The following is a 27,158-nucleotide window of genomic DNA, read 5'->3' as shown; positions in this document are numbered from 1 at the left end:
TAAATATACGTTTCTGAAGTTTTAACGTTATTTCTATCTTCACCAAGCAAGTCTATATTTTAAATCTCTGAGGTTGAACTCAAGACTTAGAACTGCAGATTGTTGTCGACGTGAAGAAAGCCATCACATTACACGGAGACCAATTTATTCAAGATGAGCATTGGTTACATCTTCAGGGTGAGAATATCATCGTTTTTCGCAGGAGCGGCAGCTGCATTTGGATTAGGTTTATATGTACTCCAGGGAGATTATCAGGCCACCCATCATATCCTCTCACAGCAGGTAATAATCTCTACCCACCTTTTGCATTATTAATAATAATTTGGGTTTCTTTTAATTTTGATATATAAAAGTTTTATCTAGCTTTAATCTCCAATAATCTTTGCGTACGATTATTTTCTCTATTACATATGAATTGGGTATCTTTTGGTCTTATTTTTATATCTTTTGGAGTTTTTTTAAAGGTATTGAATTTCCATTAAAATTTACCAACCATTTTATTTTTATCATGACTGAATTCACTTAAAGTCTTGGTTTTCAAGTTTTTCAGGGCTTCAATTCACTTGAAGAGTATAATCAGGTCAATAGAATATATTGTAGGTCAAATTATATTTTATTTTATTTTGATTTTTAAGTTATTCGGCGTTGCAGTTCATCAGTTAAGGGCAGGTTATGGGTTTTTTTCTTTGTTGGTATTTTAGTTTTAGGGCTTCAATTTATTTGGAGGATAAAGAAAATAGCAAAAATGAAATGAGGACACTAGAATGTAATGTAGGTTTTTTTAGGGCTTCAATTCACTCGGAAAATAAGAGGAAATAAAAGAAAAATAGTCATGTCAAGTTGATGCATTTTAGGTCAAAGCATGTCTAACAAAATAAGCTGAAGTTGAATAAAAGTATCGTGGTACTGGTTTCTATAACAGGTTTCAACTTATTCTCTCTGTCACACTCCAATAGACAATGCGTGGTGCAAGTCCTGGGTGTATTTGACTAAAAATTCCTGTAGGTTGTTGCATCCAAGGCTAAGGTTACAAACAAAGGGGTGGAAACTAAAATTGGAGTGGGTGAATTTACCATTTTTTTTTAATTTTAAAAGTGGTTCAATTTTTTGGAATGATATGTTTGCTTTTTGCGTTTAACTGTGATATATACTTTTGCTTTATCAATTAAAATTAAATTGCCATAAAACGTGGTTCAAATTACTGGTACGCTATGTTTATCTTTTGTTTTTAACTGTGATATACTTTTGCTTTATCAATCAAGAATCAAGATTAAATGACGTTGTAGTATTTGTTAGGAGTTGAGCTTTTCTGCATTTTTGTGATAAGAACATTATAATATTGTGACTGTCAGACAAAGGAATTGTTTAGTTCCCTTGATGGGCGCATATCAGAATTGGAAAAGCTGAAACAGAATGCAACATCATCAGAAGAGCAACAATCATCTGAACAGGTGTGTCGAACGAAATGGAATGAATGATTTGGATTTTTGTTTGTGTTGATGTTATTCTAGGATGGTCCTTAAAATGGATGTGCGAGTCAGCAGTTCTTTTTTTCCGTTCAGCCTGCAAGGTCTGTTAAATAATGCCTTAAGAGTAAAGTGGTGATCATGTGGTCAGATGCCTATGTTTGAGTACTAAGTGGATGAAATTTACCATGACAAGATCCAAGTTTCAATTTGGTGGACGTAATGCTTGCCAGAACAGAATATGAACCCTGGTTACTAATTGCTTATCATGATGATTTCTTGTTACCATGTAATTGTAATGAAAGGTTTTTACTTTTCAGAAAAACAATATATGATCATATGCACTGTATTTGATTGGGAGAGCGAGAGGCGTACAGGTTCTGTTTCAATCTATATGCTCCTCCAAGTTTCTAGGGTGGGTTTTTAGGGAGACCATTGTTTAGAGGATGGCTATTATAATATGTATGTATATATAATTTATATACAAAATTAATAAATATATATTTATATATATGCACACACATATATGATATCATGAAAATGACACCATTAAGAAAATTGAATTTTATGTACTATTCTCCTGAGAACACTTCTAACAATTTTGAAGAAATTCTGGAATTGTCTCTCCTTTGCAGTTGCGATTATGGATAAAGTCCTATATAGGAGTTGGGATAGATCTATGAACCCTTGAATATCTACATTGATACTCCACAACTGCCTCAGCATAATGCCACTGACGTGCTGCTTCCACTGTAATAAGTATGGGCATTGCAGTGAATGACCAACACTTCTGGATTCGGGAGATCTGAATGGCGTGGGTAGGAAGTAATGATTAAGATTCATTTCTCATCTCTGCTATGTCTCCCATTGTACATTTTTCTCTTTCAAACACAAGACATTGGTTAGGTTACTTCAAGTGGTTGATACCATCCCTGACATTTATGGTACAATCATTACACTCTGGTATCACACTAAGGTCCGCCCATCTCTCATTCTATCTTTCATTCACAGAATGAGCATGACAGTTGGGTTTCACGGCAAGGCTTATCCTTCTCGCCCTCTGGTAAAAAGAAGAAAAGCGAGTCTGAAACTGCCTGGGCTGTAGGGGACGGCTAGCCTTCCCCTAATGTACCAGGCCGTGCACATCCCGGGGGAGCATAAGTTTCAATTCATTCCCAGTCTATTTTGTTCAATCTTGAAACTGTTCCTAAGTATTCCGTTTTTTAAAATTTTCTTGTCAATGCAACCGCACTGTTTCAGAATTTTGGCAATAAATATGTTCCAGAACAACTTTTGCCTCAAGATTTGCACCTTGGAGGCATACATTACTATTAGCTCTTAATACAAATACAACCAAGCTATTGGGAACTATATCTACAGTCAAGTATCTTTGTGCTTAAACCAGACCAAATTTCTTGAGGCTAATGTATAACATTGTGCTGGTAATTTGACAAAATTTTTGATTTGAATAGTTTGAGGAAACTGCTATTCAGGTAATGTAAAAGAAAAAATGACATAATGCTTTGACACTGTCTATGAAATGTGATTTGCACAACTTGTGCTCATTAATCTCGTTTGGTTTCTGAATATTTTGATTTTTGAATCCCTTGGTTTAGACTTATATGCTTTCTTGTTTGATTGGACATGTCTATCTTATCTTTAGTTCTCACTATATTGGACTACTCCAATAATCAAGGCAAGGTCAATCGCATTAGAGTCATGCTGTTTCCTCCAACAATTAGGAGCGTTTCTTTCTTTTGTTAGTGAATTAAGCTTTGTTTTTTTTAGGTAAGCTATGGACAAGGGGTCCACTCCCATAAAACTAAAATCCAAAAAATTGATACACATGACCCCAAAGTGGTGTGCAAATGGATTTCAATCATTCAAGTAGAAAGTAAATTGCCTCACCGAGACAACAAACACCTCCATCACCAGAAGCTTGTATGAAGTGCCAACCAAACACAAGATAATCAACAATGGATAGTCTGATGGACAGCCATAACTCTCCCCACTTGACCAAAGCAAACCACATCACACAGACTGGATACCCCCACCACAAACATCAACGGACCCCAAGAAGAAAATTGCTGTTGTTGTTTAAAATAACTTCCTTCTCAAATGTAGAAAAGGGCCCTCTGGCTTGCAGAAAATATAGATTCCCAAGCCCCAAACATGAGCCTCAAGCCAACGTCAAATTCTGAAGGATGCATAAGGAAGCCAACCTTCATTATCTGCATTTCCCATCTTGATCCAAGATCTCTTTAAGACCACACCAACTGTTTGAATCCAAGTCGATGCATTCACTTTGAGTCTAACTAACTCCTTGGTTGGACAAGAAATTGGCCACCATGTTGGCCTCGTAATAAACATGCTTAATAGTAAAATCTAATAATTTCCTCAAGCACTCCCAAATCCTCTCCATCCACCCTTGTAATTTCCAATTTGGAATTCACTTCGATCTCACTGCATTGATACAAAGCAGGGAATCTCCTTCAATATGAATACCTTCGCGCCCTTTTGAACAGCATGATGAAATACCCTTGAATAAAGCTTTGAACTTTGCTTCATTGTTAGTGGCCTTTCTGACCTTCCTCGAGGTTGTTAAAGTAATTTTCCATTTTTATCTCTAACCATGCAACCATGCCAGCCTCACCTGGATTGCCTGTTGAGCACTGTCAAAGTTCAATTTGAGCCTTTCTGAAAGAGGGGCTAGCCACCTAACTTGTGCTCAGTTAGCCTTCTTGGATCTATGCAAAATTATCAAAGGCTTCCTTAAAAGCGGCCAATGTTTCAGTATGGTATTGTCCCAAGGAGAGAACTCCCCATCTTTCATCACCCGGGTGTAAGCATTTGACAATTCACATAAGCTGACCTCAATCTTCTGAATTGCAAATTCCATTGACTTTTCCTCATTACAGAAGACCTCTTGTTCCTTTCTTTCCAGATATGCTAGGCCACCATTGATGGGGCAGAGCACCACAATCTTGCCCAGAGTGAGTTCTTGTACAACCTTGGCTAGCCACTAATGATGCCCAAAATGCAATTTTGTCTTGGACCCACCCAACCAATCTTCCCTTGAATCCAGTCCCAACGTTGAGATGAAAATGGGCAACCTACTTGTAGATGATCCACATTCTCCTCCGCTTCTTTGCAAAGAAAACAACAACTCAGGCCATGAATACCCAAGGTGCGCAAACTCTCCCGAGTTAATATGTGCTCATGAAGCACAATCCATAAGATTGAACTAACTCTTGGCATTATAAAGGGGTGCTAGCAGGCCCAAGAAGGCTGATTGGCGTTGCAATGCGACGCCTCCTGAATCATGTAGCCTAGTTTGGTAGTGTGCTCTCTAGACCTAGACGTGCACTAGAAAATAGAATCGCCTTCTGCATTCAGATATACTTTCCTTTCACTTAGTTCCAAGGCAAAAGCGTGCTTGAGATCTTGAGATACAGGTAGATGTTCAATACTTTTCCAAATGAAATCCCTACCAATGTCTAAATCAGATGAAACCAGATAATCTGCCATGTTGGAGCCAAAGCACATCTTCACCTCTTCAACCTCATTAGGAAATCCAATCACCTCTCTCATAGGGATGAACCCCTCCTATGAGTCTTCACCTCTTCAACCTCATTCGGAAATCCAATCACCTCTCTCATAGGGATGAACCCCTCCTATGAGTCTTCCCAAAAATTTGTACTCTTTCCATCATTCACCTTCCAAGACAAATGTTCCACCATGATCTGCTTACCTTCTTTGACAAAACCCCACACAAGAGAACCACTCTTGGGATTAGCTATAGTCAAAATTCTTCTTGGATCGATGCAATCAAGGCATTTGCTTTGAATAACTCAGCACCAAAGTTTTTGTGGCTTCTTGTACAGCCTCCAAACCGGTTTATTGCCCAGGGCCATATTTTACATCTTTATTTTCCTAAGACATGCATCCCTCGCCTCCCTACGCAAAAAAGCATCGTCCCAGTTTATCAATGGAATTTTCTTCTCGTCCTTTGTACCCTTCCATAAAAATTTCTTCCAAATCCCTTCTAGCTGCCCTTGATCCTTAGGAGTAAGATGGAAGCACGACATCACAAAAATAGGCATAGCAGACAAAACAAACTTGATCATGGTCAACCTACCAGCCAAAGTCAACCATTTGCACTTCTAAGAAGAGATGCGATCGCGAGATTTGGAGACCACGTCATCACATAACCTGGACTTGCTCACACCATTGAACAATGGCACCCCAAGATACTTAGAAGGAAGACTCCCGATTTGGAAATCCATAAAGCTGGCAATCCTTCTTTGGACAACAGCCCTGATGTTGAAAAAGAAAATATTAGTCTTTTCATTGTTTAGAATGTCTCAAAACATGCACATAGCTGCCCAATATTTCATTGATGCCTTCTGCCTCCCGAATGGAGGCTTCACCCAGCAGCGCCGTATCGTTCGTGAATTGAATATGAGTGTGTAATGTCCCCTCCTTGAGATGTAACATAATTCAGTCCTGGGACAACAATTCCAGCTTAAAGTGAGGAATGTAATATATTAATGAACACAATTTTATGAAAATAAAATATTTAATAATATTATTTAATTTATAATTCTAAGAATAATTCGGGAAGGAGAACTTATCTTGATAGCTTGCTGAGTAAATAATACATAATCCAAATCTGGAAATTAATCAATAAAATAAAGTCTTCTATATAATTTCTTCATACTGATCTGTTGATCTATTTCTCCTTTAATTAATCATGTCCTCATAACAAATCACAACCCTTAGTGAAAGGCTTGTTGCAACCTATGTTAACAGTAGCCCATGTGGAGCTATTTGTTTATAATCCATGTCTCCTACGAGCTGAGCCTCCCTATTATACATACGAATTTGCCCGTATTGGATAGCTGTCTTGTTTAAGATCATGCCTTCCCATATATCTGTGGTATATCCTACGTTCTCTGGTTCCTTTGATTATCAGGGTGAAGATATATATCTACTGGAGCTTCTAATTGCTTACTGTCAAATATATTAATTGTTATGTATGGTGTCCCTTCCTCACAAAGATCGCTGCACTTGATATAGTCCAGCCTTTTATAATGTTGCTGTTAGTTATATATTCATCAATGTCTCCGACTGCTTTTTTCGATTTTCTTCCTTTCAGGTAAATGTCTGAATGCTCTCCCTATATATTTCTTTTAATCCACCTGTTCCTCTTTCACATCTATCCTCCTTTTTATATCGTCATTCTTGAATGAGGAGTTCTCTTGGACGGAACATGTCTCATGTCTGTCACCCTGCGTTATTACTAATCACACCTTCACACTAATGAGGAATATAAACAATTATGTTTTCATTGACTAATCTTTCTTCATGTAATCGTCGTCTTTGTTAAGCTGTTGAATGCTTTATTTTTAATGAACTTAAGTGCTTCGTAATCCTCTTGATGAAGTGACTTCATAATCGTTGATTTTTCCACGATTGCTTCATACATGATTACCTTGCATTTAATCTTTGCCTTGTATAATGTTTGCTTTTCCCTGTTAGGAACGATCTCTTCTTCCTTTATCAATCACACTTATTTATTTGTACCGTCGCTGCCATAGAATAATATTCATCGCTACCTAATCAAAGTCGCTGACTTGTACTGGACAAATGGTAATCGAGAACATTAATCTATGTTAGACATCAGTTTGGATGATTGCTAGCATAATTCGCTGCCTTCTAAATACTCCTTCGGTGATGATATAGACAGTTATGGTCACCTCTCAATCCCTTGTATTCTGAATCGTGGCATATAAGTTTGTTTATTATGATTGCTCCTTAAGATCGCTCCAATTACAGCACATTCAGTAATCATATTTGCCCATTGTGATTGGTTGCAAGAATATATATGCTCACATCAATGCCTTTCTCTAGAGTTATATAAACATTTGTTTGCCATAGCCAATGACACCCAAATACCCGATGGCCCTGTGATATTTATAGTGGTATGGACAGAGTATTTCATGTTCTTACTATGTGAACCGGTCTCACAAATATATCTTATCATCCAGACAATTATATCAAGCTTCTATACCTTTTAGATTGTAATGTCCCCTTTTTAGCTCGTTCCTATTCTTGAGTGATTAGCCTATCATTCTGACCCTTGCAGCCTAATAATTGTGGATAGAGGGTCTTTTGAGGCAGAGGCTTGGTTAATGGAGGTTCTTTTCTTCTCCAGAATTCAGTATGTTCTAGTTTGGTCTTCGTTTGGCTCGGATTGGACTTCATTTGGGCTTAGTTTCATATACTTACTATTTATAGTAAGTCAGGAGGCGATTGAGAGGGACCCTTTCTATTTTTGGTAAGTCAGTGGGTTGGACAGAGGATAAAATGGTTAACTCCCTATGCAGACAGAATGAAGAAATATTGATTAATCATGGAGTTATGTTTATTTGATTATTGATAAAGTGATAACTTTATTAAGAAATTTTGTTATGAGGCCAGTTGATGTTATGTTATAAGTTATTATTATTAGTTCATAAAGAAAGGGTCATTTTCATCATTAAAGAGGGGCCAAATTATTAATTAATTATCCGACACATAACCCAAAGTTTATTCATTTATGAGCAAATGAAATAATATTTCATCTAAATGATTAAATGTCCCTTTTTGGGAGAGGTTCGAACTCCTTATGGAGAATATATAAGCATGAAAAAAAAGAGAAGTTGGATTATTATGTTATGCATCTATTTTCTTTGAACTTGGTTTGGGAGAAGAGACTGAGGGTTTCATGCTTTCAACAGCCATTGGAGAACGGAAAATCTTCAATGTTGCAGGCATTTGAGTTGGTGAAATATCCAGTGAATTTTGCATTCAGGAGAGCTTCATTTAGGAGTTCTAATTGGGCTAAATTGTTGAAGTTTCATGGACATTCAGAGCAGATCCAAATGGGTTTTCAACTGGCAGATCGAGATTATTGTGTTGGTGATTTTCTCTAGTCATTAGCTCGCTTCTTTAAGCTATACAGTTGCTGCAAAAAGCTTGCTGTATACCCTCATTGCTGGGCGTACCTGTATGGTGCAATTTTTATTTAGAAGGCACAATAAAATCAAAGGAAATCATCTTTGGCAGCACTGGTATAAGAGAAGAATAAACGCAGCATTTGGAAGGCCAAGATAAAGTCTATCAAAAAGAAACAATAAAGTTTATGGTTGCTGCTGTAGTTAACAGGTTCCATACTTGTTATTACCATTGCTGTTTGCTACATTCCAATAAAGACTTCTCAGATTATTGTTCATTGCATTGTCATGTATCTTGAGTTGCATTACAATTAAAGCTTTATGGTTATTTGTAATTGGTTTATTATCAGCATATGGCTTGTATGCCAACTGTTTGCTTTAATGCCTAGTGGCTGTAGGTGTACATTGGGATGCATGGCAAGTGTTTGTCTTTATGTCAGCTAGTTGTACTAGTTAATTTCAGTCACTTACATGTGTGTGTAAAGGACTGAAACAGCTGGTATATCGTTTCTATAACAACCTTGCATTGTTAGAAGCCTTCAACAACTTAATTTGCAGCCTACGAACTCAAAGCAGACAATCAGATTCATAACAGCGGTTTCATACATTGTATGCTTAGTGTTTGATAATATTCTTTGAGCCACTAATCAACATTTTGAGGACGTATTTGGCAAGGGATATCACATAGATTACTAATTGATGGCCCCCTTAAAACAGTATTCTTGTGTAGCGTATCTTTTGTATGATGGATCGTGGTCCCTTAGAAGATATCACTATTCCTTATATGGCTTGCTTACTACAATTTGCAATGTTAACTTATATTTCTTCATTAATTAAATCGTTTTTCTCAATAAGAAGATCAGTCCATATAACACTCGGTAAATATTCTTTATAAATGAATCTAGCATTTCACGAGTGTCACTTGTTTTAGAGTGCAGCATATATGTTTCATATTTGGCCAAAGATTAAAGATCTCTTTCTTCTTCTATCAATCTGCTTCACATTCATCATTTAATAGCCTTGATTATTCTCAATACATCGTCATCAAATTATTTGGTTTCAATTGCATCAACTTATTATAAAGATAATACAAGGAGCTTTCTCAATATCAACAATATTTGATGAGGTTCAGTTTGGGGACATCATAGAGTGAGGCACTCAACCCAATCCACCACCCAAACCCCTTTCCACCTGTCCATTCTTTGCCAAGCTTTAAAGGATCACTAGATGGCCTTAGTCATCACCACGAACAAAGTGGGAGACAAGGGATCTCTGTTGTGAAAACTTTTAGTGGACACAAAAAACCCACAAAGGGAACCGTTGATTGAGATAGATATCCGCACCAAAGAAATACACTAAAAAATCCATTGCAGCCAAATGGGATCAAAGCCAAACTTCTTCATCATTAACATTAGAAACCACCACTTTACTCTATCATACGCCTTTCTGACAACTAGCCTAATGAATATACTCTTCGATTTGAATTTCCCTATTGAGTGAATCGCTTCGTTGGCTAAATTACACTATCCATGATGTCACTGCCAAGGGTAAACTTATTCTGTTCCTCCGAGATCATCGAAGGGAGCACAAGGTTAAGTTGGTTCGCAAGCACCTTCGTGAGGATCTTATAGATCATTTTACAAAGGGAAATGGTTCGATAATCTGCAAAAGACTTGCATGTCTCCTTCAAGATTAGGGCGATTATGGTGTTAACATCTTTGACAAATTTTTTCTTTAGCTTGAAGTCTTCCACAAACTCCCAAATATCCTTTTCCAAGAAATGCTAGCACTTTTGGAAGAACAAAGTAGTGAACTCATCCGACCTAGGTGCCTTGTCAGGGTTTAATTGGAAGGTCGCACGCTTCACCTCTTCCATTAAGAATGGAGTAGTAAGCATTTTGTTCTCATTGTTAGACACGCATTTCAGGATGCTATCCAAGATAGTCTTCAAATCTCTAAAATTTGTAGCACCCTCTAGAGCTAAAAGGGAGCTAAAAATTCTAACAGCCTTTGCCTCAATATCCTCAGATGTCCTTGCAATCAGACCATCACGACCTTCAATATCATTCACTCTATTGAAACTCCCCTTGGCTCTAGTTTGTGTTTCTATCACCTTCAACCAACCATGTCTCGCTAGCCTTATCCCTCCAATAATCTTCCTCTCGATCCAATAACTTTGAGTGCTTAGATTTTAGCTTCTTTTCTAATTCGAAATCATTTGCAATAACTTTTTCATTCAACACTTCTAATTCAGCCTCGACCAATTCCTTTTCTTTAAAGATATTATTAAAAGAGGCAATGTTCCAGTCATTCAACCTTCCCTTTAGGAGATGAAGCCTCTTCATGAAGCGGAAACTTGCAGTGCTTCTGATATCCCTCTTTTCCACTTGCCACTTTTCCATTAGGCCTAATGCTAAGATATCTCGAAACCACATGCTCTTGAATTGAAAATATCCTTTACTATGTGAGATTGGAGCCAAAACATTCAAGGTGATTGGATAGTGATCAAATACAAAGATAGGAAGAATTTTAGACTCAAATAGAACACCAACTTGGAGCCAACTAACTGAAATAAAAAGTCGACCAAGGCGCTCGAAAATCAAGGTGAAGCCAGCTTGCCTATCGGTCCAGGTAAACAACCAGTGTTAGGAAGACAATCATAGAGAAATCCAATATGGCGTTGAAGTCTCCACCTAGGACGACCAGAGAATCCCCTAAATTTGTAAGCTCTCTATAAGGAACATCCCAAAGAGAAGCCCTCTCCTCGTTCTTGGTTGGGCCATAAATGCTGAACAAATAGAATTTAAACAAATGACCCAAGGGATGAACTTCAACAACCATCCACGAACCCTCCTTTCTCAAAACTTTCAGGGAGACCTTCGTAATATACCAGGAAACACCCAACCCTCTTGCTGAACTAGTTGCCTCTGTTGGCAATTTGGAGGAATTGATTATGTGTTGCATTGATGTTTGTCATTGATGTTAACACTAGCTGTTTTGCTGTCTACCGGGTTTTGGTAGAGTGGTTGGATTATGATGTTGATTTGGAGATCTTCGCCGGTATGTTTTGGCTTGTGGAATTGGTTTGGATTGGTTATTCATGTGTTCCTGATTCGTATCACATTCAGTTGGTTCAGGATTTGATGATCCGAAAGCTATCATTTGTTCTAGTAAGCCTTTTGGTTACCGGTAAGGGTTTTACCGACAGAGCTTTGTTGAAGATCTTTTGATGAATTTGATAAGTGGTGTTGGTGCGGCTTCTAAAAGGTTATCAGGATGTTGATGGTTATCTTGTTCGTGTTCCAGTTGATTGGTGGTGTTTCATTTGGTTTATGGCGACCTATTTTAGGTCCAATGTTATTCTGCTAGGTTATGGACCGGTTTATGTAACGTGTTGGTTGATTCTCCCGATGCGTTACCGGTTGGATTTATTGATTGGTTTATGTTGTTTCGGTCTTAGGCCGACTTGGTTTATCATTGGTTTGCGGGATTATGTAACATATTTATTGTATTATCTTTTAGGTGGCCAACCTAACTGTTTAGGTCTCGGGTTGGTATAAATATGATGTAAGATCTCTTTGTAGATCGTGGTATGTGGGTTATGAGATTATTTGTATGCGAATAATGTTGTAATCATATGCAGAGGTTTTGGTCAATCATAGGTGATCGAATTGGGTTTGTCTAAGAGGTTTAAGACCTCCGGTATTGAGCTTAACCGGAACTGTATTCAGGCATAGGAGATGCTATTCTTGCAGTTCAATCTTCATTTCAGATTGTAGTCCGATGTTTTCTGTAGTTAGTGAGACTCCTTTTGTGATGGGCAGTGTGCTCTTGGCTGTTGGCCTTCTTGCATGTGCAACCCCCTTATTGTAATATTTATTCATCTGATCAATGGATAGATATTGTGGGTCTCCAATCGCACCGTGGTTTTTCCTCATTGAGGTTTTCCATGTATAAATCTGTGGTGTTATGGTGTTCATCTGTGTGGTTGCATTATTACTTATTGCTATTTGCTTTTATGTTTACCGGTTGCTAAGTTATTGTGTTAATAAGGTTAAATTTCTCTATTCCGGTAGAACACTGATTCACCCCCCACTCTCAGTGTTCTTGGATCCCAACAGCCTCTAGAAAACAACCATCCCACCATCTACAATACTTGAGGAATTTTGCCCTTTCCTCCAAACCAAACTTGATCTTCTGAAGCAAAACTATGTCTGCCTCTTGAGTATTTAAATGATGTGTAACTAGGCGCCTCTTGTCAGGAGCATTCAAGCCCCTAACATTCCACTAAAGTGTCTTGCTTGGCTTCCAAGGGAGACATCTGCCCCTTTGGATCTGGTCATATAAGATTTGATGCTAGGAAGGTTCTACCCCATAGCCTCCTCCTTCTGTTTGAGAGACTTCCTGCCTGTCTTCTTGCCCGACCTCTTCTTGTTGCCCAAAGTCGAAGATTTTGATTGGATGATGCATCTAGGATCCACTATCCCTAATTTGTCCTTAACAGAGAAATTGCTGTCATGTTCTTAAGCCACCAATTTGCCCTCCTCAAAAGGCTCTGGCAAAGGCTCATTTGAGGCAGCGATATGATCAATCCTTGCCCCCAAAGGCCCTCCTTCCCTACCTTCGAGTGCACTCCTTGCTGGCTTGTCTACCACTTCTACTTTTTGACGGTCACCAAACTCTGTGCCTGCAATCTCCATTGGGGGAGGCAAAATCCTCCCATTATTGACCCCAGATCACTTGTTCCATGTAGAACCCTCCCTTCGTTCGCCAGATTCGCGAGCCAAAACAGGAGAAGGTAACACTGTTTCCTACAACTTTTTAGGAGTCCATCTTTGCTTGGGAGGCACCTTGCAGTCCTCTACATTATGGTTGCTTTTCAGACATCTAGCACAGAAGATTTGAACCTCTTCAATTACCAGATCTTGAATACAATCTCCATTTGCTGATTGAAGCGCTAGTTGTGCGTCACCTCCTTGATCGCCGAAACTCTAATCCTATCATAGAAGACTAAGCACCTTCTCCTATATCCACATCGACTGCTCTTCCTATACAATCCCCGATCTTATACAGGGAATCCTCGAACTAGTACTCTAGAGGGAGATTATACATGCGAATCCACTAAGGGCTGCTCACTGGGTTCATGGCCCTCGGATTGAAGTTGAGAATCCATTTTTTGGACAAAAATGGTGTTGCTTTCAATGTTGCATCCGTAGTCCTGCAACATCTTATGTCTGCTCTCCTCATCTTTCAAATCAGCCACGAAAGATCCTTTTGGGAGGGCAAAGACTTTTCTAGCATCGATCCAATTTTGTTGGATCCATTCCTGAATCTTTTTACACAACATTTCTGGCCCAAAACTCTGCCAATAATGGCCATGCGTGCTAGCTCCTTTGAGTCCCTGACAACTATCTCCTTAACATCTACTTGGATCTCCTCTACTTTGTCTCTTGATAGCTTATTGCCTCCACAAACCCTAGAAGAAAAGAACTCGCTCGTGCCTGCAAATTTTACCTCGTGCACCATTTAACTGTGCATTAAGCTCTGTTAAATGAGAGAATGATTAGCTTGTTTATTTGAAGGCTTTATCTTTGCTATGCTAGTTGTTTGCTGATGAGACTTTAACAAAACATGGATTAATAGTTGTATACAACAGATTTTGGCCTAATACTCTGTTGACTCTGCATCTTACATCCAAGTTCTTTTTATATTCTTTGTACATCTATATTAATATTATTACCAATGCCACGTAATTGGTCATTCTTTCTAGAGTTTTGAATGCTCCTGTGTGGCTTCCAAAATTTTGATTTTTTTCTCCTGTATATCAGTAATAGCTGTTTGGAAAATATTTAATGAAGCAGAAGGTCTGAAGCCAAAGATGCAGTGGCAATAGAACAGTCAGATGATAGTTTGATTGAATTATCCTAAGCTACTGGTTTTTGTATGGATCCTGGTTCAGGTTCGTAGTTCTGGCAAATATTTTTATGGGTTGGGCTTGTCCATACAAGATAAAAATATATGTATGTATGCATATATGCATACATATATGTATGTATGGATACATATATACATACATACATATATGTATATATGTATACATACATACATCATATCTACATACATACATCATACATACATACATACATCATATATATGTATATGTATGTATGAATGTGTATGTATGTGTGTATACATACATACATACATACCACTTGCGCTAAAAGTGTGCTCACTTTTGGACTCATCAAATGCATCATGTTGGATAAGGGAAGCCCAAATGAAGACCTTTAGAACCACACAAACCTTCATGGTGCACACCATTCTTTTTTTTTTAAAGGCTAGTTAGAGGTGGAAAAAAATTGCAAAAAAAAGTTAGGAAAATGGACAGATTCACCTTGGGTTTACCTAGATTCCCCCAGATCCTTCCTAGGTTTGGTTGGGTTCATCCTTAAGGAGTCCAATTCCATTCTATTAAAAAATTAATTCCTACCTGTATCTATAGGCTACTCGGACTGGATCATGAATTTGGTTCAAATTGGACCTGAAGCTAGTTGGACTGCAGGCGGATCTGGTAACACTTCAAAGAAGCATTCATGCAAAGGGATTTTAAAGAATCTCAAAAATGCAGGATTGTTTGTTTTTGAGTCACTATAGTTAAGAATTCGTTGTTTAGAACATACTAATGAAGTTCAATGAATAAGGAAGGATATCTTTCCAGTGGTCTTTTAGAAGAATAGAAACACGAACGTTTAAGTCGACCATGGAATAATGCTAAATAGGGTTTGAACACATAAGTTTGGTGCTGGAAGAATGTGCTAGCCTCAACATTAGCAAATTCTGAAATTAGAGGAATGGCCAATGGATAGATCACATACTCTATTTAGTGAAATCATTCTCAACACTATGGGATATGTTGATTAATACTTGATGTATCTTTGCAACACATTGAAGATGAAATAGGTCATGATCTAAAGCAGGAATCTAGACAACTTCTATAAATAACTTGAAATTAAAGTACGGTCCGTATAAAGAAGATATGCATCAGGTTATAAGATTTTTATTTATGATTCTTCATAAGGCTTTGTGCTCTTCTTCCCAATAACTTAGAAATATATTAAATTGATCTAGCAACATCATCTCCACTCGTTATTTATCCATCTCATCTTAATTTTGAAAAGTCTTTGCAAGATCAAATTGATTGAATTTGCATTTATCTTCAGCTCATACATGTTCAAGTTAGAGTTTGAATACTTTAAAAATCATTTATTTTTTGACAAGTTTTATTTATTAAATTGTAGGCAATTCTGTTGCGTGTTATCCATTTATCTTGTTTTTATGTTATATTGAAAAAGTTAATTTGTACATTTTTCAACATAGTATACAAATTTTCAAAATTTAGTTGTAAGGCATTGGATCAAGCTTTTGAATCCTGGAGGCCATATTTGGTAGACCATCCCTTTCTGGGTTTTTGAAATGTCTCCCAATCTGTGGAAACCCATTTTTGACATACTTGGAAATGTCTTGGCAGTTTCCAGCCTTCATTTTAGGAGTATCTGAAAGTTTCTTGCATTGGAACTCATCTCTGCTGAATATTCTGTTTTTTTGACAACGTTTCCAACTTTCCAGTATTTACCAAAAGATTCTTATATCTATTGCAAGAGTTTCCAATGAAGGTGTAAAATTACCCTCTAGAGAGTCACACTCTAAGATTGGGACTAGTCATGCCTGCAGCTTCTGGAACATGCTAAAATCAAACAGATTATCCAGGAAATAACTTAGATTAGCAGCCTATAACAGGTGCCGATCAACACTCCAATCATTGGAGCACTTAGGCTATTTCACTGTATGAACATTTATAGGTCCAAATGGCTTCAATCATTGAAGCAAGGGCATTACACCCACTGAATCCTCTGGCAGATTCCTCTCACAGATAGCAGCACACTCCATACATGGATTTGGAAGATTTCATGTGATGAGCTCTAATACCATATTAAATTTTGAGACTATGGTAAGCAAATTCTGCACTAAAAAATTAACCTCAATTGCAAAATAGCTTAAATTGAGAATTCCAATGAAAACAACAATTCTGAGTATGCCACTCCACACACACATACTGCAAAAATATGAACAACAAATATTCACATATCTGAACTTTCAAACTTGCATCTACTTTTATTAAAATTGAAAAGAATTATACTGCACTAATTCAACACTCAATTATGCACTCTTTTGACTGCTTTCTCAATCTCATGATTTTGGTTGTGTGCCCAAGGTCTCTTTTATAGGACAAAACAACTCAAGGGTTTACAATTGAAAAACTCAAGGGTTTACAATTGAAAAATCCCCATCTTAGTGGAGCACATAGGTTAGGAGAAAAATTTAGAGCAAAAAAGCAACTAATGCAGGAAAGTGCCTTGTTCTAAGGTAAGAACAACCATAGAAACAAATAACTTTCTTAGGGAATTCTTTTTTTTTTGGTCGGTAATATCAGCATTTTATTAATATTATATCAAAAAGATTACAATGCTAAAGTTTTACATTTCCGTTCATGGTCTTTGTGAAAGCAAAATTACAGAGCCGAAATAGTAACCCTGCCCTACCATCCTTACAGACTTCATCACATTTACACTAAGAGTCGCCCAGTGCCAAACTTACATCTACGGCCCTCGGCCACTACAAACAAACCATTACACCCCCCGAAACCCCATCACCGAGCAATCCAGGAAACTCTGTGAGAAAAAACCAGAGTTCCGTAGTACTCTAACCATCAAATTTCACTATTCTGCATTATACACCACACAACACCCTGCATATATATCGTATGGACTAAACCCTAACCACCAACATTTAAATTTACAACCCGAAACAAAGCTATTACGGAAAATCTACAAAGGACTACAACCCGAAAGACGACCATAACAAAATTTCTTTACACACAGAGAGAAGTGAACCCAAACGACAGTAATTGTTTCAACAAAACCAGAATAAACATAGGCGTGTAGAGAAAACAATGCAAAGCTGGCACCATTGAGGCCATCCACATTCATTGCACCCTTGCACTTCTTCCTTGCCGCCTCCTCCTTTGCCGCACACCATTATTGCCACCCACATCATCCATCGCCACCAACACCCCACCACCCATTGCTTACCTTTGTCGAAGGATGTTCTTTAGAGAGTCCCAGGCAATTAAGGCCTCGGTACGGCATTACTTTCTTAGTGTTGTTTGTAATTAGGGCTGGCGGATTCCAATTGCCTTGGGCAACATTGGAATCCGCCCTCCTTCATATAGGGCCAGGCCCAATACCTCTCGGCCCTCACCTAAAGAGACTTCCACGCTTCACTCAACTCAACACGCCTCCTTGATAGGGCCGACCCTATCAATTAAAAAGGAATCAATAATTAACTGTTTAATGGTAAAGGAGGCCGACATGTTTGAGAAGCGATATGTCTCCTATAAATACAGCACCTACTTCCCATTATCACAATCAAGTCTTTCAAGCTGATGAAATAATATTCGGTGAAGAGCGAATTTTATACTAAGGCATTTGGAATAGCAAACTCCTCTAGATAGTGGCAGTAGACAGCGAACTTCATTAGGTTGCAGCAGATCCCAAACAGTAGACAGCGAACTTCATTAGGTTGCAGAAGATCCAAATTGAAGGCAGTGAACTCCTATCCTAAATAGGAGAGAGCGAACTCAACCAAACAGCAGCAGATCCAAACTGAAGGCAGCGAACTCCACAAGAGGCAGCAGACCATCTCCAAAATATAGAAGACTTCATTAAAGGACTGTGATCAGATGAGGAGGACTGCACACTGATTGAGGAGTATTCCATCTCTTCCACATAGTGGCTGCAACTCCAGATAAGTGTGTAATGTTCAGTTGAATTCTAAATCATAAATCAGATCTGAGGATCCTTTGGCTGGGTTTTTCCTCCTAGGAGGTTTTCCCAGGGTAACTGTGCATTGTCTTTAGCATTTCATTTCCTTGATTATGCTTAAAGTATGGAAAACAATAAATTAATTAACCTAATTCTAATTTTCTGAGTTTTATTCAATCTGAAAGAACTAAAATTAACACTTAGGAAATTCTTGACACACTAAAAGATAAAGAGATTTCCAATTTATGGGGATATTATTCGAACCTAAAAAATGCCAAAAAAAGAAGAGAAATAAGTGATGTTTTTACATTTAAAGCCATCCTAATTGCATAGAGAGTGACAAAGTGTAGTCCACGAATTTTAAAATATGGTTTTGTAATGTCCCTACTTTGAAATATAATTTAATAATAAATAATAAATAATAAAAAAAATTAAAATACAAAAAAATAAATAAAAAATAAAAAATAAAAATATAATTAAAATTTGATTAAAGCTAATGAAAGGTCAAAAGGCTTGAAATGATAAGTCGTGACTCCCTCAAACGTGAGATATAAAAGGGAGAAGAGAAACTCATTTGAGGGGGGAAGAATTTGAAAAATGAGAAGTGCAGATCTGATTTAAATAAGAAGTGCAGATCTGATTATGAAAGGTTGTGTCCCTTTCAAAGGGCAGAAATAATGAAGAGTTGCACTCTTTCAGAAGGTGCTAATGGTGAAACGGTGTGTCTCTTGCCTAAGGGCATGCATGATGAAGAGGTGTGACCTCTCCCTCACATTGAGAGATATAAAGGGAAGGAACTAAAGCATCCAATAACATCACCGTGGATTGATAAGATCAGAACTGTTATTAAGTTACAGGTAGTAACATCTTTGTCCTTGGTAGTATGCATGGGGATGAGCTGAGTATGTATGTTTAATATATGAAACTTGATAATGTTCTTATGCAAAATTAATTGTAATATTAATATGGACTGCAATATGTATGACAGCCATACTTAATTTCATATATATTCATGATACATAAGAAATTAGTATACTTATAGTCTAAATCATGTTATTACTGTCAGTATTTAAGAAGATGGAAATGAGATGTTCCAAAGAGGGGCAGTCTAAATCCAAACAATAGGTGAAGTCCCAAGATATGGTGGGGATCAGCGATCCATAAGCCTTGAGGGTATAGACCCAAGATAGGTAAGGGCTTGGATCTGTAAACTTTGAGGCAACTTATTGTATTTGGTCTCTAAGCGCTTTGGTAACATGCGTAGACCCTTCTCCCTTAAAACTGAAGTAGTGGCAGGGTTTGATATCTATATTAAAAACTATGAATAATGAAATTAATCATCTAGTGAGGAAAATAAATAAGAAATTTTGTTAATAACTAATTGAAGAATATCAATCAATTTTAGTATATTGAAATAGATCAAGTAGGGGACATTACAGGTTTTTCTTATTAAATTTTAAATCACTGATTATAAATAATTGTAATATAAATCTCTTTAACAATTTTAATAAATAACTGTCAGAATGATTGAGCTCTTCATGCAATAAAACACAAGCTTAATAATACCTGTTAACCCTATTGTTCTTCTTAACTATCAAATCCAAGAGACTAATCTATACACAAAATGGTAACTACAATGGACAACAACAATTTTTTTAACCCCATCAAGTACTGCCCAAGCTTACAGTGGTGGCAATAATCATGCCTGGCATTTCAGGCCAGCAATGTCCTCTCTATACACAATGTTATTAATCATTTTGATCAGTAATATTTCTAATAATGTTGACAGCAGTAATGATGCCCATATAAAGTGATCTCAGTACTAATAACGATGCTACCGAACACTGTACTGATCAAGAATGATACAGATCACAATAATGACAGAATGCTACTGATCAGTGATCATAAGAGGATTACTAGTCAAAGAGGGATAGTTATGTCAAAAGCAATAATGATGACATCAGTCTCAACTAATATGACAACGATGCCATTATTAACAGCTCAATTATACAACTATGTTTACAAATGAAATAATGTCAACAATATCCATTGATAAGTAGAAATGATAGCAAGTCAAAGACAGCACTGACATCTGTGATGCAATAGTGACAAGTCAAAGGATATCATAATCATTTGACAGTTTTGTTCGGTAATGACTTGCTCACAAATCATAAATAATGATTGTAGCCTTTGCTATTATCAAAGGAAACAGTGATAATCTCTAATAACAATAACTCCAATCATGTTCTGGATTTACAAAGTTCTCAGACCCCATTATACTACTGTATTCAGAACTGTCCAGTCAGCAGTCCTAACTGCTATTCATTGATGGCAGCAGGAAATCTTAACAGCAACTTACATTGTTCAAGGTGTATCAGTATATAAGCCATTTATAAAAGTTCCGGAGAGGAATGATAAAAAACTTGCAGGTCTGACACTTATATAGACAAAAGAAAAAAAAAACTTGTCTATTGTGATATAACTGGTGATATATTGCCATTAATATTGGTGAAAATATTGGTCAAAGTCATGGCCAATGATATTTTGAAAAATTTGCTTGTGATATTTAAAACAAAATGCTGGAAACCTTGCTGAGAAAAGATATATTGGAATATATTGTGATATTTTAAAGATGTATGCTTCTATGAACAACATCTCTCATAATTTAGAATCCAATCTAAATATAAGCAAAGAAAACAGCATACTCTTCAAAAAAATAGAAGAGATCTGTGCCCAGCTAAAGATAGGAAAAGCTAAAAAAAGACTGAATACAACCTGGTGAGGGTCAACAACTATGAAAAAAACTGACAATTACATTTATTAAGGCCCACTAGAATTGAGGACTATTGGTAATGTGATAATTGCACTCATATTGGGCTGTCTCCTGAAGGTATGGTGTCATTTGGATGGTATGACATCATCCTTGATATTAACACCCTTGATAGGCTAGTTATGGTGCCTCACAAAATTTTGGTGCCATTTGGATGGGATGACATCATCCTTGATGTTAACACACACTCTTTCTCTTGTTTCAGTTAATTAGAGAGTTAGGTATGGTTGGTCAAACTAAATCAGTTAGTTTTGACAACTTCACCTTAAATCAATCCAGAAATGCAGTTGAGCCCTAACATTGATAGAGTTCTGGATCTCGTTGGCCTTTACTCCCTTGACTAAAATGTTTAGTGCATTCTGGCTGGTCTGGTCCCATTGGCTGAGGGCAGTGAGAACCTTATTGTTGGCCAAATGCCTAAAGACTCTAATGTTGGTCAAGGATCCAGAAATGTACGTTATTCTTTTCATGTGTGTTTAGTATCTTGTACATCTACAATTGACAATGCCATGCCATTTGGACAGAAAAATTGCACATCAGTTCAGACTGTACGGCTATTCAACCATAATTTGACTATCAGTCATCTTTTGAGCTCCAGTTTGGCTTGTCATTCTTAAGTCGGTTTCAACAACCATTATCAAGGCAATGATTATTACTTATCCAAATAAGGTTGCTTGACTTCTAAAAGTGGCTTAAGAAAAATTTGGCTTTTAAGCATCTCAAAATGTGAAAATTTACTATCCAATTTGAATCATAGGAATATCAATAGAATGACACTCATGGTGACTGTATGTTACCAGAAACGGAATAGGCTTGGGTAATCATGTTGCATTTGTTTTCTGAGAAACTGTTATTTCTTAGGCCATTTCTGGTCTGCGACAAATAGCCTGCCAAATCGGCAAGGAGCGTAAAAAATCAGAAACTAAATGTGCTATAATCCAGCAGCTATTTCAACATCTGCCCTTGATAATTCTGTCTTTCAATTCGTGTGCATGACTTCTTTGCTAGGCTTGATTTCATTTCAGTCAATTTTCTTTTCAATTAATATATATGGTTTTCCAACCAAAGAACTTTCAGTCAAACTGCAAGTGGCAATTAAGGTTGTTCTTTTTAAACATTTTTTTGCTGTTTGTTAACTCTAAACTGCAGATCTCAATATGATAATCTTTATACTTTTGGAGAGAGGCGTGGGTTGTTATATTTTGTATCTACTGATAGTGTAAAATAATGGTAGATCATTTTCCATGCCAGAAAACTTAGAACACCCATTTCTTGGTTTGAACCTGTTAGTTTTAACATTTCAGATTAATATAAACTCAGAAAACCAGAATTTAGTTTCTAACTAAATTGATTAGATGAAAGATTTATAGTTTTCCAGATTTAGGCATAACAAAGAAATGAACAAAATAAGAACAAGACACGGTTACCCTGGGAAAACCTCCTAGGAGGAAAAACCCAGCTAGAAAAGATCCTCAGATCTGATTATGAATTATGTTCATATGAGGGTTACAACACTTATCTCAAGTACTTGAAGGTGTTTGTACTTAGGACTGATAATGTCTTCCACAAAACTTCACTTTCACAAGCATCGCACCACAACTGGCATGAGTAGTTTGCTGATATGACAGGGATAAATCCCTTTAATTGCAGATGTAGTCTTCCTCTTCAATTCGCATTGGTAGGCACATATATTTCGCATGGATGGAAAAACTCAATGAGTGAATGATAGAGTGAAGTTGGAGTTTATTTATATGGGGAATAATAATCTTAATCATGTCGGCTTGCATTATGATTTAATGACTTTAATTTATTTATTTAACCTAAATCATTAGGATAGGGTTGGCCCAATACATGGTGGCGTGTTGGCTTGAGTGTAGCGTGGGATCTTCATTTGATGCCGTGAGGTATAGGGCCCAGCCCTACACATTGGGGAAGGGGCTGGCCCCCCTTGGGCAGATTCCAATGTTGCCCATGGCAATTGGAATCCGCTATCCCTAATTATAATCAACAGAACCTGTTTCCGTTTCATTTTCATTTCCAGTATCTGGGAATTTGTGTTGGTTTTGTTAAGATTTAGGGGTTTTCAGATGTTAATCATCGTTTAATGAGGAGCTCTGGCTAGAATTTTTTATATTATTGATTTTTTTTGCATTGCAGTCCTTGGGGTCCATAAACCATCCTTAATGGGCACCTTTTAGAAGGAACACAGAGTTTAATGACTAAAATCTTCTGAACTTCCGAAAGTGCTCATTTGATTGTACCTATGAAGATGTAATTAAACTTAGTTGGATACAAGCCTTATCCCTATTTCTTTCATTAAGTTGTTAGAATCTCTAGTCAAAAACACAAAAGTTTTCTTATGCAATATTGACTGGTTCACAGTAAGTGTATATCTTTTTGGCAGAGTTGAATTTATGATTAAATATTTGTAGTGCCTTCGTTTACAGCCCTTTTTGAGAACATTAATTTATACGTTTGTGTAGGCCATTGTGCACTGAAAATTATCATGGCAACCCCTCTTCTGGGACACCCTTAGTGCAGTGAAGCATTTATTCAATGTAGCTTGAATCTTGCCAACTGGACCAATGTATATCTTTTTTGCAGAGTTGAATTTCTGATTAAATCTTTGTAGCGCCTTTGTTTACAGCCCTTTTCAAGAACATTCATTTATACATTTGCCTAGGTCATTGTTCACTGAAAATTATCATGGCAGCCCCTCTTCTGGGACACCCTTAGTGCAGGGACTAAGCATTTATTCAATGTAGTTTGAATCTTGCCAACCAGGTTAGAATAATCAACCTTCATAAATCATATTATACTGTTTCGAGTGGAATTTGAATTGTTACTTGAATTTTCCATCTTTCACAGTTGCCACCGGCCTCGGAAATGTATCTGATCACTGTAATTAAAAAATAGAGTTAAGCTTTCTTTTTATTACTATAGATATGTGAAATTTCAAGATTAATCATTTGCTACCCAAGGATGTGGTTATATTTTGTAATTTACTGCATATTTAATATCTGCATTCTCATGTGCACTCTGTAATAATTGCTCTTCCTTTTCTATATGAGAAATGACAAACTGACTGGTTGGGCATTTGTACGTAAGGATTCTGTTAATTCTGTTGTTATATACTGTCATCCTCAGGTTTTGACTTGTTACATAGAAAAATTTGCCGGGGCAAATGCCTACGTTAATCCTTTGACCACAGGAAAGTCTAAGTAATATATTTATCAATACCTGTGAGATGTAAAGCAATGGGCAAATTTTATATTTGCATATGATAGTAGCTTTGAATGTTCTTGAAATTCTCTACATGCAGAAGCCTGTAGGTGATTTCAATTTCCTGTTTGGATCAGTGTTAGTGCATATATTTATGTTCTTTTTATAATTACAATGCTTGCTGTATTTGACAAGAAAATTGTTTTATGCAGGTTGGTTAAAATATATGCCGTCCTTTTAAAGTGCAGCGGCTATCTAGTTTTTTGCAACTAGAGTGTCTTATTTTGAAAAAATATAATGTTACTGGATTAATGCTGTGAAGCAACCTTGATTGACATTTTCTGGAATTTATTGACATTTAACATTATCCATCTAAACAATCGGTGAACTTGTAATCACAAGAGGGAGGAGTAGAATATCATACAGATTTCTGATCGTCAGTTTTCCTTTGGTTGGTTGATCTCTTTATCAAACAAAGAAAAAGGCAAAGAAGAAACGAAATTGTGCATATGTCGAATGAATATTTGCTAGTAGAAAATGATTCATTCTCGAACTGTGGACTAGTCTGGTTTATGCTTGTATCGAAGATTATATTTTTGTTTGTCTGGGTTGTTATGCTTGATAGCTGTGCCTTTGATGCACTTGTGCAAGTCAGTAGATTGTCCACCTTGCATAGAAATATATAATATTTTTGTGAAGTGGTGGTTCTCTTTGAAGTGAGGTTGCTACTAGGGAGTGCAAGGTTTCCCTTGATAGTTATTGTGTGGGATGTTGAAAATACATTGGGCATTATACATAATATTGGGGTTCATGGTTTAGTACATATGACTTAATAGCTTATGATTTTACGTTAAAAATATTTCAACAAATGTATTTTATGTGGGAGACTTTGAAGAGCACTGATTGATGCATAGATATCATTTGTTTTTTGATTAGTTTTATTAAGAATGCAATAAAAGTCGCTCATTCTTTCTAAAGAAAACCATATCTTCCCTGGTTTTGCTTTTGGTTGCGAGTCTTGATCTCTTGTGAAAGCTTTACCCTTGATTTTGTATTGTAATTGTTTTGTTGCAATTAATACATTGGTTTTAGTACTTTGGAGGCTATGTTTCTCTCAAAATATATTGGTGGTTAATGGTTTTGTTGAATGGCATTTGTGCGGCAACATGACCACCTTATTATTATTTTTGGAAGGTTGGTGGAATTTGTATAGATTGTATCATCTGTGACATTTTTCCTTGCATGAATACCTTATTATTATGTTTTTAGTGTTGGAAGGTCGGTGGAATTTGTATAGGTCATATCATCTGTGACATTTGTCCTTGCAAAAGTGAGAATTGTTTGATATTTTATTTTTGATATGGTCAATTCATTTATAGTTGATTGATATCCGCAATGAAAAGGTCTCGTAAGAAAGTGTCTTATCACATGCTAAATCTATTCTATTTTTGTTATGTCAAATGTATCTTATCAATGAACATTGATTGGAATGTAATATATTAATAATATTTTTAGAAGAAAACAATTATATACCATTTGAATTACTCAATGGAGATTTTGTTATTTGATGAGTGTTTTTCACAAGGAATTCGCTGTTAGAGAGAGATCTGCCTTCGACTTTGACATTCTTATTACTTGGTCTACTTTGTATAAGTGCTTATGAGTTATGTAATGTTTTTGTTATATATATCTCTTTTTAAGATAAATATATTTTTGGGAACAAATACGATATGGAATAATAATAATGAGAATAAACCTCTTAATTTGAAGGGGAAACTTCTTAAAGAACAAAATACTATGTTTCCTAGGAGATTTGCATGAAATAAATAAATGAAATGAAATGCTTTTTTTTAAAAAAATAAAAAAATCTTAGGGAGTACATAAGATTTGAGAAGTTCTTATCCCATGATGGATGTTTTTAAATTATATAAAACACTTGTAGTCAGAAACTTCTAACTTGTTGAAAATAGACTAGCAACTCTAAATGCACAAGAATTGGATAAATAAACAATTTCTAAAAAAGTCAACTAAAAAGATCTTAAGAAAATGTATCATTGAAGACAAAATTATTGCGAAATTGACTTACAAGTTTGATAATTTTTTTAACAAATATTATTTGATTTGATTCATTTAGTGAAATTGATCATACTACATATACACTCATCAAATAAAATGCATAAATAAAAGCCTTTGTAGGATTAGTTTTATTTCAATCATAATTAAGAATATTTTGTTTTAAGACATTTATGCTATAATAAATATGTTTATAAAGATTTGAGAATAATAATTAAATAAAAAGTTTGAAAATGTGACTTGTAATTATCAAAAATTGTAGAAATTGTGACTTGTAATTAAAAAAAAATCTATTATAAGGTGTAGAAAATGTGAAAGAAACCTAAAAGCCAAATCTATTCTAAAACAATGAAATAATATAGCCACCTAAACGTAAGTGATCCTCAAATGCCCTAAAACAAGAAAGAACAACAAAAGGAAAAATATAAAATGGCAAATTTAGTACTTATCAAATTTTAAAATTTAGTTAAAAGTATCTTTAAGGATTGGGTAAATTTGGTGTTGGTGTTCCATCCTTCTCACTAGCAAGCCAAACCTAGTAAACGATTTTTTTTTTGACAATGTCAACATGAAGCTGGAAAATGGTTAAATAGTAATTAGTTCACTTAAAATAACAATAATTTTTAATTATAAAAAAATATTTTCAAATAATGGATCAATTTACTCATTAATAATCAAGTCTAATAAG

The 27,158-nt window shown here is 36.2% G+C and overlaps 1 protein-coding gene across 2 annotated transcripts; it reads left to right on the top strand.

Moving 5' to 3' along the window:
- LOC131077961 (uncharacterized) lies at window positions 1-25,095 on the top strand. 2 transcript variants are annotated; one of them, XM_058015561.2, is made up of 3 exons: window positions 1-282; window positions 1,353-1,451; window positions 24,323-24,415. In XM_058015561.2, exons 1-3 carry the CDS (start codon window positions 154-156, stop codon window positions 24,398-24,400), a joined length of 306 nt encoding a protein of 101 aa, XP_057871544.1. In that variant the 5' UTR covers window positions 1-153; the 3' UTR covers window positions 24,401-24,415. The 2 variants fall into 2 exon arrangements, with proteins under 2 accessions (XP_057871544.1, XP_057871545.1); XM_058015562.2 differs by lacking the exon at window positions 24,323-24,415 and adding an exon at window positions 24,610-25,095 and having other exon boundaries at window positions 8-282.
- Window positions 25,096-27,158: the final 2,063 nt, after the last annotated feature.

Source organism: Cryptomeria japonica, chromosome 5, assembly GCF_030272615.1.
Source record: "Cryptomeria japonica chromosome 5, Sugi_1.0, whole genome shotgun sequence".
In the NCBI taxonomy this organism is placed as follows: domain Eukaryota; kingdom Viridiplantae; phylum Streptophyta; class Pinopsida; order Cupressales; family Cupressaceae; genus Cryptomeria; species Cryptomeria japonica.
The sequence above is the reverse complement of the archived record's forward strand: the minus strand, read 5'-3'. Positions and strand labels throughout refer to the sequence as shown.